Here is a 15,610-nt window from a genome sequence, read left to right as displayed (position 1 = left end):
GGCCTCCCCGCCGGCCCGGATGAAACCAACAGCGATCAAGGCGGGGGCTGCCGAGGACGCAGGATTCAGAGGCAAAGAAGAATCACTGCCCAGCAACCGCCTTTTAATGCTCACTGCTGCTGCAGTCCAGGCAGAGTTCAGCCCCAGCCCAGAGATCCCAGGAAGTCTCTTCGTATCCAGCTGCAGTGCGCCCAGGGCAGGAGGCGCAGCCCAGATCTCCAGAGGCCTGGGCCCTCACCTCGAGCACGCTTCTTCGTCGCACTGGGGAGGCAGCAGAAGCCCCATCAGGCCAGCCACACCCCCCAGGGCCACGAGCAGCTGGTCCCACTGTCCAGGGGTCCATGGCCAAGGAGAGGAAGGAGTGTGCTGGACACTTCCTTCCATTCGGGGCACAGGAGGTCAGCCAGCAGTTACGGCCGGCTGCGGTCACCTTGGACACCCCTGTCCTCCCAAGGCTGACAGGACAGGCTGCTCCTCTGACCTGCAGCCCCTGAGCAGCCCACCATCCTCTGAAGAGGGCCCTGCTGTGCCTGCCCACTCGTCCACCCTGTCCCTGACCTATCAATGCAAAGTGAGGTGACAGTGACATCCTGGGGCTACAGTGAGCACTGAGTGGACGGAAGCCTGCAAGATGAAGGTCAGCGTCTGGCCACATCACACATTCGACCCAGGAGGGGCTGGGGAGAGGGGCATTCTTAGCAAGCAGGGACCTCCCCAGGCTGGGGCTCACCCGGGGTGGCTCGCTGGTGCAGGCCTCTGCAGAGATGCCCAGGGCCTGCAAGATGGTCTCCTGGGGGGCGTAGTCACCTGGGGACTTCTGGACAAAGTGTAGCAGGACTTTGTCACCACCTGCAGCAGTGGGAGGGGGGTGAGTCAGGGGGGCTCTGTGTGGCCACCACCCCACCTGGTTACCGAGATGAATGAGCTGTTCTGGCCACACCCTGCCCAGCTAAGAGGACACTCAAAGCTGAACCACACCACAAAAGGGCAAATCTGACCAGACTGACAAGCCAGGGGGAGGAAGGGAGGGGCAGGGCAGGGTCAAGTTCAGCAAGACCTTCCCACCTGAGTATGTGGCCCTGCCACCCCCTACCCTTGGACAGGTGTTGGCCTCTGATGCCTCTCACCTTTGGCAACCACCAGCAGCCCTCCGCTCTGCAGCAGATCCCCAGACAGATTCCCCTGGATGCCAACAGCCTTGGCCTGGAGGGAGGGGAGCAGGCCCACATCAGCCCCAGACAAGCCCTGACACCCAAATCCCACAGGACCTTGGCCGTCACAAACCTTGGCGGCCACGTCACGAACGGGCTTCCCCAGGGCGGCCGGCAGGATGCTCAGGCTGTTGTACCTGCCAAGATACGCTGGCTTGTCTAGGCTCTGTGTCTTCAGCAAAGACTGAGGCCCAGCACCTCGCCCCACCCTGCCAGGGTCTGCCCCCAGTCTCCACAAGATGTACACACCAGTTTCCACAAGCAGGCCCCACCCCATCTCGCCAGGGGCTCAGGAGGCACAGGGCAGCCAGGCTAGCAACTGGCCCAGCCAGAAGCAGCTGCCAGAGCCATGGGGCACCCAGCCTGGGGGCTGGCGGGCCTGGGGCCCTGGAGAGGTTGGGGGAGCGTGGACTGAGTGAGCCCGGAGAGCTGGCTCAGCTGGCGCTGCCAATCAGATGAGCCAGCCAGCCTGTGGCACCGGCACCCAAGGTGATTGGAATGGCCCCTGACTAGGGCACTTGGATCCAAGCCCCCTCTGCAGCCAGTTGCCAGGAGGCCCTGGTTGAGAAGCCTAACCTACAGCCCATTACAGACACCCAGCACCCAAGAGAGAGCCTGGCAGGGCTGGCTGGAGCAGTGGGTGCCACAGAGCCCACCTGGCCAGGGAAGGGGGCAGGGAGAAGAAGAATACGGGAGCAGTGAACCCAGAGCCCCCAGCTCACCGCTTGAAGCCCAGCTCCTTGTAAAACTGCTTGCTCTCATCCAGGTAGAGCTCTGGAAAGCAGAGGTGACAGGTGTGTGCCCCAGGCCCACCTGCCACCCTGGCTCCCCCTCCTGCATCCGGCCCTCTGTCCACCCTTGGTGCCCAGCTCAGTCACCCATCCAGGGCCAGGAGGGGCAGAGCAGAGCTGAGTGTCCCCATGGCTGGGAGGGAAGAGGCCCAGAGGGTGACAGGTGGAAAGGGAGGGGCAGGACTCATCTAAACTCTGCCACTGGGCTCAGGGCTCTGCGAGGACACATCATGGGTGCAGGGAGGAGGGGTGGGGGGGTGGGAGGCAGCTGCTACTCCTGGGGTTGGGGAGAAGCATCTGGGGAAGTTCAGGATTTGGCTCCTGGGGCAGTGGGGAGCATGCTACTGACCCAGTAAAGACTTCTGGTCCTGATTAGAGGCCAGAGTCACCCCAGAGCCCGGCCACACTGTTCCCCCACAGCGGGAAGAGCATCATGGCTGGGGGAGCGAGTAGGGGCCGCAGCTGAAGGAAGCGCGAGAGGTGAGGGGAAGGAACACTCCTGGAGAGAGAAGGGCCAGGGCTGGGAGAGGAGGAGGCAGTGAAAGCCCTGAGTCTGAGGAGGGTCTCAGGGCGATTGGGCGGTTGGAGAAGGGGTTGCTGCAGAGGGAGGCGGGTGGGGGGCGCAGGCACCTCCAGCGAAGTAGCCACCGTCCAGGAATTCCTGCAGGCCCAGGGCCTCGGGCCCCACGCCCACCAGGCGCACGCCGTGCTGCTCCAGGAGCCCCTTGAGGCTGCTGAGGTCCCGAGCGATCCAGCGACACACCATGCAGCCGAAGCGCCGCAAGCCGGCCACCACGCACGCCTGCTCCTGCCACAGGCTCCGCAGCTCCACGGCCTGTGCCGGGGCGGGTGAGGGGCGGCGGCAGACCGAGACCTGAGCGCTCGTCTACACCTCCAGCCCCGCCCCGCCCCAGCGGCCAGCGCCGCGCACGCCCAGCCGGCGCCCCCGACCGCCCCGTGCCCCGGCGCCGGCCACGGATGCAGCTGCCAGGTGCCGGGCGCGCCCACCGCCCGGAGCCCGTTTGGCCTCACCTCCCCGGTCACCGCGTGCTTCAGGACACATGCGCCCACGCGGGCAAGGTCCACCGTGCTCATGGCGGCGGCCGCCCAGGATCCCTGCCACAGCCCCTCTCCCCGCCAGCCGGGTCAGCCTCGCGTCCGGAGCTCCACCTGGTTCAGCGTCCCTCCCTGAGCGCCACCCGGCTCCGCCCCGGACACGTCCCCAGACCCCGCCCCGCCAGGGGACAGCGCGCCGCCCGGCTCCGCCCTCCAGACACGCCCCTGGTCGCCGCCCGCCCCGCCCCTCCGCCCTGGCCCAGGCCCAGGCCCCGTCCCCGGCCCCGCCTACGGCAGCCGCCCGTTTACAGAATAGGCTCCCAGTCACCCATTTTGTATATGCAGGAGCCTATCAGCCAATGGAGTCACCGCGCTGGTAGTGGGCGGAGCTTGGTGGCTCAGCCGCAGAAACGCGGTGCGCCTGCGCAGTGCCACGCTGGGCCGGGGGCGGGCTCCGTCCTGGTTTGAGGAGTGATGAGGGGCGGGGCGGCCGAGGTCCCCCCTGGGTCCCCACATTCCCCGATCCGTGCGTCCCCGGGGAACGCGGAAGCCGGAGCTCCAGTCCGAAGGAGGCGCGGGGGCGACGTGGTGCGCGGTTTGCAGGACAAGGTTAAGGCGAGCGGAGTGAGAGTTCTGTCGTGGATGGGAGGTCGGGTGGGGGCCCGGTGGAGGGGTCCCAGCTGGCAGAGGAGTCCGAGGGCTTAGCCTTTCCCTATGATCTTGCTTCATCTTAAAAACCCATGAGAATGCAGCGTTTTCTCAATTACGTGTCTTTGTTGGCTTTAATCATAAAATACTATTTCATGCCAGCTAAATATCTGCTTTTAACCCCCAAACTTTGGATAAAATGGACCCGAAAGAAATAACAGCAGTTGACGAGGTGCCTTGCGAATTCGTCTTGTTTTTTACTCGCGACAGCCCTGTGACACCTTTCAGTATCACCCAATTTTGCCGATGAGGGCCAGAGGCAGAGAGGTGCAGCCGAGACAACCAGGACAGTGGGGTTTGCCCACCTGGGCGTCCATGCCCACCCGGGGGGGGTCCTGTCGCCCGGCCTCACTCCCCAGGCCTGCAGACAGCCCCAGGGCCTGGACCATGCAGTGGCCCGCCTCAGGTTTGGGGAGGGGGGAGGCCCCCTCTTCATGCCGCTGTATTCCACAGGACCCCCAGTAGAGAGGGGGAAAACTGGGGCCCAAGAGGGGTGCTGCTACCTCCTTAGCCTGCCCTGGGCCTGGGAGGATGAGGGCAGCAGGAGTGGCTGAAGGTCCAGGACCCAAAATCGACTTATGTCAGAAAAAGAAGGATTTCACTTCCTGGTTATTGAAAACAGGCAGAGCGAATAGAGTAAGAGGAGGCCACACGGAGATTAACAGTGGCAGGGCCCCCTGCCCAGCAGGGAGGAAGAAACAAGGGGGAAGATGCCGCAGTTCCAGAACCCAGGAGAGCAGCCCCCAGAGGCCGTGGTGCCCACCTCCTGGGTCTGCTGAGCGTCAGGTGTCCGGGTGCTGTGCGTTGCTGCTGCTCACCCCACCTCTCCTCTCTCCAAGGTGCAGCAGCCCTTTTGAGATGGAAGCAAACCCTGGGACCAGCAGCACAGACACCACATTTCTGCTGCAGTGTTTATCTTGTTGTGGTTATCACCCCTGTCCTTATCCTGGGACTTGGCATAATATATTGACGGTGCATGGAAACCAGAAGTCCACCTGGTGAGCAATAGCATATGGTCCTGTCAGGACTCAGGTCTCGAGGAGTCACAACCCAGGGACCCTCTACACTCTATCCCTCAAATACACAGGAGGTGGACCCCAAGAGTGTCTCTAGGGTCCGGGCAGGGGCTGAAGGACAGGATCTCAGCCTGGCTTTGCAGCCCAGGTGTGTGTGTCTGGGCCCAGCTCTGCCCCTACCAGGGAATCTGCCAGGTGCACCCCCAGCTCAGCCACCACTCATGGTGCCCAGGGATGCTGCACACAGAGGGCATTCATCCCGAAAGCCTTAAGGATGTTTGTATCAGCAGCAGCGCAGTGGGAACGGCTGTCCAGCGAGAGGATAGCAGAGGGGCCTCCTTCACAAGGGGGGCACAGCCTCATGGGGAAGCTGAGACTTTCCCCCAGCTGGGCCCAGACAAGAAGTGAGAACCTTAGTCAGCTCTCTGGTGGGCCCCGGAGGCAGGTCCCAGTCCCAGGCCATTTACCCCTGAGGACTCGCCCCTCAGACAGGGTTCCATCATGCCAACCAGGCCAGTCAGATGGCAGAGACAGAACAGCGAGACCCCCTCCCTCAGCTGGCGGGGGCATGGGGCAGTGTGGGCCTGGGCCCCTAGACCTCAGCCTGATCAGAGGGGTGCTTTCTGCGGCAGGTGGGAGATCTGTGTGGATCTCGAGGCTCTGAGCTCCTAAACCCCACCCCTGAACCCAAAGCATTCCAGCCTCCCCCTTTGTCTTCCCTTCCTCCTGAGCCCCTCCCCTCCCCAGACCACCCGCCCCAGGTATGAAGAAGGCCAAGGGTCCGAGTGCTGAGCCCACGAAGAGGAGCCCTTGGGGTGCGGTGTGGGGGCCCTGTGGGTGGACAAGGCCCAGCCCCTGGAGACCGCAGGCTGGGGGACACATTGCCAGACCCTCTTCTCCATCAGGGATTGTCCTGGGTTTGGGTGCCCAAGTGACACAAATGTGTCCTGGAGCTCAGGGCCCAGGTGACAGGGTGATGGAGGGAGGGGCTTCAGCCCCCATCGGGGGTTAGACAGGTATGGATAGAGGCCGAGGGGTCCTTTGAAGGGCTCTCTGGCAGGGAGCACCTCTGGGAGATGGGCTGGGGCGGGGCCGGGGGCAGCATGTGGTCCTGGAGATGTGGGTGTGCTGTGACAGCTTCAGGGTCAGGGTCAGATCTCTTATCGGGTCACGGGTAAGACACTCATGCAGGCCACTGAGGTGGGTGGTCAGGGTCCCAGGGGCACAGGGAGCACACAGCGTCCGCCAGCTCTCCACGGGGCTGCTTCATCCGGTGCCCTGCCGCCCACGGGTCCGTGGCACTCAGGGCTGGGAGGGCCAGAGGGAGCCCACCCATCACTGCCACCTGGACATCCCCAGCAGGCACAACACCACCCACAGGGACTGAAAGGCACCTGAATGCTTCCCCACCCCTCCTGTCGTGTCCCTCATGCCGCTTCCCACCAGTGAGCCCACTGGGGGAAAGCCAGTTCAGGCCGAGAGAATGCGGGGCCCTCCTGGGACACTAGGCCTGGTTCTGAGCCCCAGTCTCTGGCCATAAATGGGCAAGCCGGTACCCAGGTATCCGTGCAGTGTGGCTGTGCCAGTCCCTGGGAAGAGTGGAAGCTGCAGGGGGTCCCCTGCAGGGCTTGAGCACCCGCCCCCGCATCTGTGCCCCCTGCCAGGGGCTTCATGCCCCTTGGTAGTGGGCCCTGTGATCAGAGGGACTCCTGGACTGGGAAGGGGTCGGGGGTCTGCCCTCAGTCCACACTGCTGGCTCGTGGGGCTCCCTCTGGGGCTGCACTTGGCAGCACTCAGACCCCAATGTTTGCCCCTCCTCTTTGCACAGCATCGTGGCCAGGGCGCAGTGGGGAACCCCAAGAGGAGGAAGTGCAGCTCTCAAGGAAGAGGGCACAGGGGAGCTGGGGGAGTTGGAAAGGAGCCCCTGGGCTGCCCCAGGACCTCAGTCTCACTCTCTGTGAAATAGCTGGGACAGGCTCTGGGACTGACTAAATATGACCGCCCTCCTCAGGACGCTTGGGAACCCCACCCTGGGGAACCCTGAGGCCTCTGGGCTGGACAGCCTGCCAGCCGCCCTGCTGGCTTGTGTGGGGCCTGCCGGGCCCTGGGAAGCCAGCAGATTCCCAGCAGGGGAGGTCCTGGGGCTCCACTCCCAGCAGGGAGACAGGCTGCTCTGGGCCTGGTGCTGGGAGCGGGGAGCATGCTGGTGGCCCTGGTTCCAGGGCTGATGCTGCCTGGCAGTCAGGGGGCCTCCCTGAGGAGTCACAGCCTGGACTGGCAGGGGAGCCACACTGGCAAGGAGTATCTCCCTCGACCCTCCCACCGCCCGGGGTCTCCACCCGACCTCACAAACGTCTGGGCTTATCGACCAGGACAGGGCTGCCGGCTGCGGGTGGAGATCAGCCACCTGCCACAGGGCCCCCACCCAAGGGCACGTCCCAGCTCAGGCTTCCTGAGAGTGGCCAGGCCGGGAAGCGCCCTCACCTGCAGTGGGGCCCACCTGAGGCCCCTGAGTGGGGCTGTGGGGGAGGGGCCCGCAGAGGAGAGTTTCTGCTGGTGGTGGGCCTGGCTTTCCTGCTTGTGTCCCCCCCAGTCCCTGAGGCCAGGGGGACTGGGTGTCAGGGCCCAGGTCGGCCCAGACAATCCCAATACTGGGGGCCAAAGGCCCTTGTGAGATCAGGACAGGGACATGGCCCAGGGATGAGGAAGAGGACATGGCTGGGGCACACCCAGGGGGCAGGAGTGGGGACACTGGGGGATGGTGGGACAGACAGAGAGGCTGGGGGATCTTGCCAGGCTCAGAGCGTCAGCCTTGGGCACAGGCACCAGGGTGGTGGCCCCCCGCCTGGCAGAGGCTCTGTGTCCCTCCTCAGGACCCTTCATACCCTGACTGCGGCCCCCCCGTGGTGAAGAGAAGCTGCCATGGAAAGCCAGTGAAGTAGGGTCATCTGTGGCAGGTGTTTGCTCTCCAGTTCCAAGTGAGCGGCTCCTGGGCCCCCAGCTGGGGTGCAGGGCTGCGCACAGGGGCGAGGCTGGGGAGACCAGAGTCAGGCTGGGGGTGCGGGGCAGGCTCTGCGGGAGGCAGGAGTTGACCAGGCAGAGAGGGCGGGCCGTGGGAAGTCAGGAGGCGGCCCTGACCCTCCTGCCCGACCAAGCCAGCCCAGCTTTGGGGCTGAGCCCACCCTCCTGGTCCCTCTTCTGTTCAACGGCAGGATCATTTCAGCTCCTAGAGAAGTGGGCGGCCCCCCCAAAGTCCATGTTCTCCCCACTGTGCCCTGCCCCACCCAGAGAACCCACCCGCTGCCTCCCTACAGCACTGAGCAAACAAGGCGCCCAGCTCGGCTTCTGCTTACGGGTCTCATCCTCTGCAGGAGCAGGTGGCCAGCCCTGCACGGAAGGCCGGCCCCCATCGGTGTGCCCCAGGCGGGTCTGCCCCTCTGCCTGGTGCAGGTCTGGTTGTTGCCCCCTGCGTACTCCCGAGCACAGCTCTGCAGAGGGGGCTCCTCCCTGACCACGGGACGCTAGGGGGCACCCTGAGTCCCCTGTGGGGGCAAGGGAGGGGGTACTTTGCCATCTTGGATCACCCAGGGGGCTTCCCACTGTGCCCACCGCCCACCTGTTCCTGGAAAGGGATGGGGCTGGGTAACACTCAGGCTCCATCTCACTGAAGGGGAACCAGGGGCTCAGAAAGGGACAGGCCTTGCCCAGAGGCTCCCAGGAGCAAGCTGCACTTGGACCCAAAGCCCAGTCTGGGGCCCTCCCTGCCCGGGCCTCTCAGCTCCACTGCTGTCCTCACAGCCGGTGGACAGGGGCCGGCTTGGGGGGGGGGGGTGGCCACCGTACCCACCCTCTTGGGCACCTGGGCCGGAGGAGGACGGAACAGCACCACCTCTCAAGACGCTGGAGCAGGACACCAGGAGGACAGGGACCCACCCGAAGGCTCACAGTCCCCAGGCTGCAGGCACGTGCGATCAGCAGGGTTTGCCTGGATGTCATCAGGCAGGAGTTATGCTGGTCGAACAGTGTCCTCATGGTCACCACCTACTTCCATCCCCAGGGGACCCTGGGGAGGAAAGTGGGGACACTGGGGAAGGAACAGGACAGGGATGCAGGTTTGGTGATCGGCATGGGGACTGACCACTGTCCCTGTGCTCAGAGGCAGAGTTAACCCTTGGCCCCTACCCTCCAGGACAACCAGCGCAGCCCCACAGACGCCAGGGGTCTCAGGCAGGGCAGCTTGGGAGCCCCGGGGAGATGATTAGCAGCACAGGCTCCTGGCCTGCTATCTACACGTGCACCCACTCCCCGCTGCCTGCAGGCCACTGGGGGTTCCCAAGGAAGGGGGTACCCCTGCACCCTCTGCTCAGCCCTGATGAGCTGAGGGGTGCTCTAGAATGCTCTGGAAACCCCGCTAGTACACAGGAGCCTCGGAGCACACAGCAGGGGCCTAGGGCACGGTCTGGGCTGCTGGGCCCTCCCCTGTTCCACTCCATGCCCTCCCGCCCTCCCAGCTCCCGGGATGTTTCTCAAGATGGGGGTGGGCCGGAGGGTTCCCGAGGGCTAGACCACCTCCCAACACCTAGTGAGGGCCCTGGGACCCACCCCCAGCCTCTGACTCTCAACCTCCCCACCCCCCATCGGAGACAGCCTCAGAGATCGTTCCATCCACCCGCCCATGGCAGGTGGGGAAACTGAGGCCCAGCAAGGGCTCGGAATTACCCATCTGTGAGTCTCAGCCTGAATGGGGAGGCGCGCTTTTGGACCTCCCCATGCGCCCCACCACCACACCCCAACATCAAGTCTCAAGGTCTTGGGTTTGAGTGTCCGGCCTCAAAGGGGGCGAGGGGCCACGTACCCAGCGTGCTGTCTGCCCAGCTGCTGTTAAAACATGGCCTCTGCCAGAAGGCTCTCCCCGACTGCTGAACTTACAGCCACTCCCCTGCTCCCTCCTCTTGCCCTGTGACCCTGTTGTCTTGTGTGTTCATTGTCTGCCCTGCCTCCTTGATGCAGACTCTGACGGTCAGTGCTGGGCGTCTACTGCGCACGTAGGAAAAGACAGGCTTCCAGAGCTCACTGTTAGCCACCGTCACTCACTGACTCGCTCACTCATCACGCACTCATTCATTCACTCATTCATTCCTCAGCACCGACTTTTCAGGCTGGCCCCGTTCTGGGCGCAGGATTCACCTGTGAGGAAGTGAGACAGGAGGAGGAGGCTGGGGTGGGGCTCTTCCTCACCCACCACGTGTCCCTGTCACTGGCTGTCACCTGCCGGGTGTTCCCTCTCCTCCCTTGGCCCCAGGCCCCCAGGATCAGACAGTAGGGCAAGACTGGGGAGAGCCCTTAGGGAGCCCCGTGCCTGTCTGAGACTCTGTGGGGCTCCTGCACCCAATCTTACCTGGGAGGTGAAGGCAGAGCCCCAATCTCCTTCCACTACCCCTTGTGACTTGGCCATGGGGACCCAGGGGCCCCTCTCCCCACTTCTGACCGTGCTCAGAGACCCCCCAGGTTGCTCCTGCAGGTGCCTACTCCCTGAGGCCCGGGGGGGGCCAGGCAGCAGCTTTAGAGGCGCCCTGCGCACGCCTCCCCCAGCGCAGACAGAGAAACTGAGGCTGTGCCTGGTCAGGATCCCAGACCCTAAGAGGAGGCCGAGTCTCCCCCAACCCAGCCTCCACCAGCCTGCTGTCCTCTCGGGGTCCCCCGCAGCCCCGTCTGTGCCTTCCAGGGGGCTGCCTGTCCCACTGTGGCACGCAGCACCCGGCCACCCTGTCAAGACGTCTCCCGGCGGACTTTCTGGAAGTCAGATCACATTTCTCCTTTCCTCTCAGGAGGGAGGTTTGCAGGGTACTGAAGCTGGAGACAGACTATGAGAACCACGGCGCCTGAGCCCCGTCCTCGGGGTGGGAGGAGGCTCCCCCTCCTCTCCCCGGCCTGCAGGCTGGCCGCAGCGCCCCCTGCTCCGTGTGAGCCCTGGGCTGGGCGTGGGGCTGGAAGCAAAGCAGCCGGGTCCTCACCCCCCTGGGGCTCGTGGTCTAGTGAGGAAGCTGTGTCCACGAGCCGGAGTGGCTTCACGTGGTGAAAGCACGCTTCTGGGCGGCAGGTGCCCAGTGGGGCGCTGAAGGACGAGAGCCCTGTGGAGGGCGGGAAGAGGGCTCTCTGCGGACGGATGTATGGGATAGCCGTAGCTCCTTCTTTTGTGTCCATTTTTTTATGGAAGTATAGTTGATTTGCAATGTCATGTGTTTCTTTTCTTTTCTTTCAGTGTGAGCCATAATCATGTTTTGCCCCTGAATCATCATCACCCACCTGGCCACGGGATGTGTTGTCACAAAGAAGACCTGGGACAGCGAAGGGGGTGTCGGTGTGATGGGAGGCCCCACCCACTCACTCATGTACTCTGGCCCCCCGCGAGCAGCATTCATGGGGCAGGCCTGAGTCCCCACCCTGCCTCCCAAATGGAAAGGGACACCTGACGCTCATCGCCAGCTAAAGAGGCAGGGACACCTGGGCCGGTTGCGGGCTGCTGCCCTCACTCGGTAGCCGTCCCCACGTCTGCACTCCCATGTCCCACCGAAGGCCCTCGGCACGAGCTCTCAATTGTCCCCAAAGATGCTATCTTGTCAGGGAGACCCTCTCAAGACTGCAGGTGACAGATCAGCTCCCTGGATTTGCCAGCCAGCCATGCTGACCAACAGCCCATGCAACCCGGAAGCAGAGGGCCATGTCCACAGCCCCAGCCCTGCCCCTCGGCAAAGGCCCTGAGATCGGCCTGGCCAGAAGACGAGGGGGCATCATCTGCCCAGGCACCCGGTGGTCACTGCATGGCTGAGGGCCTCTACCTGCCCCCCGCCATGGGGAAGCCGGGAGGGCCCTGAGCCAGCGGGGCCTTACCCTGAGTCCAGGCTCCTCAGGCCTCCGAAGCCATGCTCAGGTTAGCCCACATTTATTAAGCACCTGCTGCATACCAGGGGATGGAGCTGAGGGATGGCTGTTGGGGCTGTTCCCTCCCACAGAGGAGTGACATCCCGGTAAATGGGGTGACTAGAATGCTGAGTGTGAAGGGGGGGGCGGCTCATGACCCCAGGAGCTGGAGCTGCCCCAGGCACAGAAGCAGCAGCCACATTAACAAGGTGGCCGCAGGCTGCTGTAGTCGCTGCCCGGCCCTCTCGCGTCCCGTCCCGGTGAGGCCGGGCCCTAGCCCTCCTCCATGGGGCGGTGCTTCCCCAGAAGACAGCTCCCGTCTGGCTCTCAGCATCTCCCCACCCTCTTTCCCAGAACTTGCCTGAAGTTCCCCCCAGGCCCAGGTGTTCCCTGGTTATCAGTCCCCACTGTGCCCCGCCCGCCCGAGGGACCCTCCTCCTCCACCTCTGCCCGGGGAAGGCCTCGGAGCTTCTCTTCCCAGGAGCTGCCAGGTGGCGGGGCCAGGCTTCCTGCCCCGCGGACCTGCCGCATGACACCAGGGGGCAGCAAACCCCAGCCCTGGGTCCTGGTCCCTCCTGGGTGGTCTTCGGCCTCCACCTCAGCGTCTGGGAGCCGGTGGGTGGTGGGTGGGGTTTGGGGCCACACTCCCTTTGGGATTGTGACCATACCCCGCCTCAGGCAAATGCAGGCCGCTGCTCCCCCTCCCACCCCACACCCCGGTTCAGTGTGGGACCCTGACTGTGCCCAGGACCAAGTGACTTCTCAGTCCTGCAGCCAACCTGGGAGGAGATGACTCTTATCTTAGGGAATAAATGGGGGGGCAAGACTTGGGGGACCAGGAAGAGCTACGCTGGGGAGCCCCACTCCTTGCTCTGCTGGGCAGCCAGGCTGGGCGGGCACGGTGGGGGCAGAGGAGGCCAGCCTCACTGCTGAGGGGCTCCAGCCCACCCCCAACTCCTGGTGTGTCCTTGGCAGGGTGCCTGAGTCATCAGGGTCCCATTCTGCTTTTCTGTGAACTGGGGACAATGGCGTTTCCGCCTCCGAACCCATGACTTGGGCATCTAGCACACTGCCTGGCCCCTGGGGGGCACACATAAACGGGAGACCCCTCCCAGGAGGGCCTTGGCGGGAATTAGCTATCCCTGGCTCAGAGCGTCCTGAGGGTCTTCCTTGTCACTGGGGGCCAGGGGACCCTCTGGGAGCACTGACCACGGTTCCAGGGAAGAGGTATCCAGGGCAGGGGTCCAGCCCACGATACCCTGGCATGGTGCCCCACCCAAGGAGGCCCAGATCCCTCCCATGCACTGGGCAGGGACCCTGAATCTCAGGGGTGGTGCTCCGCTGGGGGCCAGGCAGAGACCCAGGGGAAGTCTGCAGACCAGCACCTTTATTCAAGCCCCACATAGTCCATTCCTGAGGCAGACGCCGTATGTGCCCCGCACGTCCGACACTGACCATGACCAATCCCACGGAGAGCTCCCCTGTACCACACCCCCACCGGTGTCCAGCAGGCGGCCACGCCCTTCAGAAGCACTGCACCCCCCCCCCCACCCGGCTCTGGCTCTAACATAAAGCATCCATCCATCCCAGCCCGGGAGAAGCAGAGGTCCAGCTGCAAGGTGCCCTCCCGACACACCAGCCCCGCAGAGGCGCTGCCCCACCCAACCCCCACCACAGACAATCTCGGCCACTTACGGCCTTTGTAACATACAAAGTTCTTGTCCCAGGACCCCTCCTTCAAGGTGAAGACCTGGCATGGCCCACACTGACGGCCCCACCTGTTCAGGAAAAGGAGGGGAAACCACTTTCCCTTCTTCAAGGGGAGTGGCTGGCCAGCCCAGGCCCTCTCCTTTAGGACCAAGGGGCCTGGCAAACTCCCCACCGGGGCCCTCAGCTGGACCCTTGTGGGAGGGGGCTGCGCGAGCACGCTGACCTGGGGTGGTGGGGGCAGGGTGGGGCGTTCTGCAAGCTTCAGTTCTGCCTGGGTCTCCATCCTCACTTGGTGAAGGGAGAGGTCGGGAAGGCTTCTCCCAGGCACCACACCTTCCCTGAAGCCATACCTGGCACTCGCAGTGGGGGCGGGGGAGAGGGGCTGCGGGGAGAGGGGCTGTGAGGAGAGAGCGGGGATGGTGAGGCGGCGCCAGGGGAGCTGGGGGGGTAGCACGGGCCATAGGGCCCCCGACCCCCCCCCCAGGCCGGCGCCGTGCTCACCCAAGATGGCCCCACCTCCATCTCCCCGAACTCCCTTCCCCAGCTTGGAGCTGGGTTGGCACCGCGCAAACTTCTCAAACAGGAGGGAGAGGGGAGCGGTGGCGGGGCGTCCGCTGGACCCTGCCAGACCGCACCTGCACCTCTGTCTCACAGACCCTGATCGAGGTTCACTTTGGGGCTACTCAGGGGGCCACACCTGCTGCCGGGCACGAGGGGCTGGAGCACCTGGTGTAGGAGGGTGGCAGGAAGGCGGCGGTGACAGTGTCTTTATGCCACGAGAGTGAAGGAGGCGGCAGTGGGGTGCAGGGCAAGTGTGCCTCCCTGATCCAGCAGCCAGTCGGCAGCCAGAGCTGGACAAATCTCCTGATGGCAGAGGCTGTGGGCTTGGGTAACGACTTGCCTCCGCCCTCAGCGGGGGTTGTGGGCGGGGTTGTGGGGGAGTCCAGCCCTCAAACTGCCACAGAGCAGCCCCCTGCACCATACGCACCCACCCACCCCCGCCGCCACATGGTCCAGCCACCTGCCCAGAATGCAGGGCCAGGGGTGGTGTCCTCCCTGGGGGGTCAGAATCCAGGGCAGCTCCTTCCCTGATACCACCTTCCTGTCCTCCAGACAGGTGTCCCCACCGGCCACTCTGATCACCACCGGCCTGTCCACCGGTGACACACTTGGTCCCGCCTATGAACGTCCCCAGCTCCTCACACATGACCAAGAGCTCTCCCAGCCAGGGGACCTGCTGGGCCTGGCCATTCTCAGTGGGTGACAAAAGTGTCTGCAGGGGCCATCCAAGATGTGAGGGCAGCGTGGAGACACAAGCTGAATCAGAGCAGGGTCCTGACCAGCAGGGCTGCGCAGAGGGGTCAGCCAGAGCCTTTGCCCCTGAGCGTTCCCACCCTCCCCCCTGCTTTTGAGAAGCCAGACCCCAGCTGCCATCTCCTCCAGGAAGCTCCCCTGACTTTCCCCTCCCTCCCCCAGGCTGGTCCCCGTATTACAAGGTCATCATCAGATGAGTTCTGGGCAGTTGATTCCTGGGGGCAGGGGTCCTGCCGGCCTCCCGCTTCTCCAGGACCTAGTATTTTTAGACAGCTAACCTTAGGGAGCTCTTCGACTGGCCCAGGAAAGTGGCAGTGCTGTCCCACATCTCAGATGAGGAAGCTGAGGTCCCCGGGAAGGAGGCTTTGCCCAGCCCTCCGCCCTCCCCATGTCCCCGTCCTGCGGTCTGCACCGTGCGGCAGACTGGGCTGGGGTGGGGGCGGTGAGGGGTAGATGTAAGTGGGAGGTAGGAGCGGCCCAGGCGGGCTTGGGGGCTGAGAAGTGAGGCAAGGCCAGGGCTGCAGGGGAGGGGCTGGCGGGCGTGTGCCGTGTGCCGGGAGACGGGAGGCCCAGGAGCTGTGCCAGCCCTGGGCAAGTGGCGGGGAGGGGCGGGTGGCCGGGCTGGGTGGCTGTGCAAGACTCTCCCAAGCGCCCAGCCCTAGGGACCTCCAGGGCCCTCAGCGGTCAGCGGGCAGGCGCTGCCCCTGTGGCCGCGGGCGGTGCTTGGGGGTGGCCAGGTAGGCTGTGGCCGTGCCTCTGCTCACCCCGCCCGCCCGTCTCCAGGCCCTGAAAGGCTGGGAGCCTTTTGTGGGAGAGCAGCTGGCGGCCCGGCCTTTATGTGGGGCTGTGGGAAAGTCCCCGGGCCAGCCTCTCACAGCCTCTC

General features: G+C 64.5%; 1 protein-coding gene and 1 long non-coding RNA gene across 2 annotated transcripts; one reads left to right on the top strand and one right to left on the bottom strand.

Moving 5' to 3' along the window:
- Positions 1-82: 82 nt before the first annotated feature.
- On the bottom strand, positions 83-3,266 carry PRXL2B (peroxiredoxin like 2B). Its single transcript, XM_032494988.1, has 7 exons — positions 3,035-3,266; positions 2,633-2,837; positions 1,934-1,985; positions 1,285-1,348; positions 1,128-1,203; positions 731-849; positions 83-261 (listed from the first exon to the last, which is right to left on the bottom strand). Exons 1-7 carry the CDS (start codon positions 3,095-3,097, stop codon positions 235-237), a joined length of 606 nt encoding a protein of 201 aa, XP_032350879.1. The 5' UTR covers positions 3,098-3,266; the 3' UTR covers positions 83-234.
- Positions 3,267-3,480: 214 nt separating this feature from the next.
- LOC116668152 lies at positions 3,481-11,059 on the top strand. Its single transcript, XR_004325219.1, has 3 exons — positions 3,481-3,667; positions 4,606-4,764; positions 11,045-11,059. It is a non-coding gene; the product is annotated as an uncharacterized LOC116668152 (long non-coding RNA).
- The last annotated feature ends 4,551 nt before the right edge of the window (positions 11,060-15,610 follow it).

Source organism: Camelus ferus, chromosome 13 (assembly GCF_009834535.1).
Source record: "Camelus ferus isolate YT-003-E chromosome 13, BCGSAC_Cfer_1.0, whole genome shotgun sequence".
Classification (NCBI taxonomy): Eukaryota; Metazoa; Chordata; class Mammalia; order Artiodactyla; family Camelidae; genus Camelus; species Camelus ferus.
This window is presented reverse-complemented; position numbering and strand designations above follow the sequence as displayed.

Coding starts and splice junctions, on each gene's coding strand:
- PRXL2B (XM_032494988.1), bottom strand. CDS start 3,097: ATGAGCACGGTGGACCTTGCCCGCGTGGGCGCATGTGTCCTGAAGCAC. Junction 1,349..1,933: donor AAGGAGCTGGGCTTCAAGCG/GTGAGCTGGGGG, acceptor GTATCTTGGCAG/GTACAACAGCCTGAGCATCC. Junction 1,204..1,284: donor TTCGTGACGTGGCCGCCAAG/GTTTGTGACGGC, acceptor CCCTCCCTCCAG/GCCAAGGCTGTTGGCATCCA.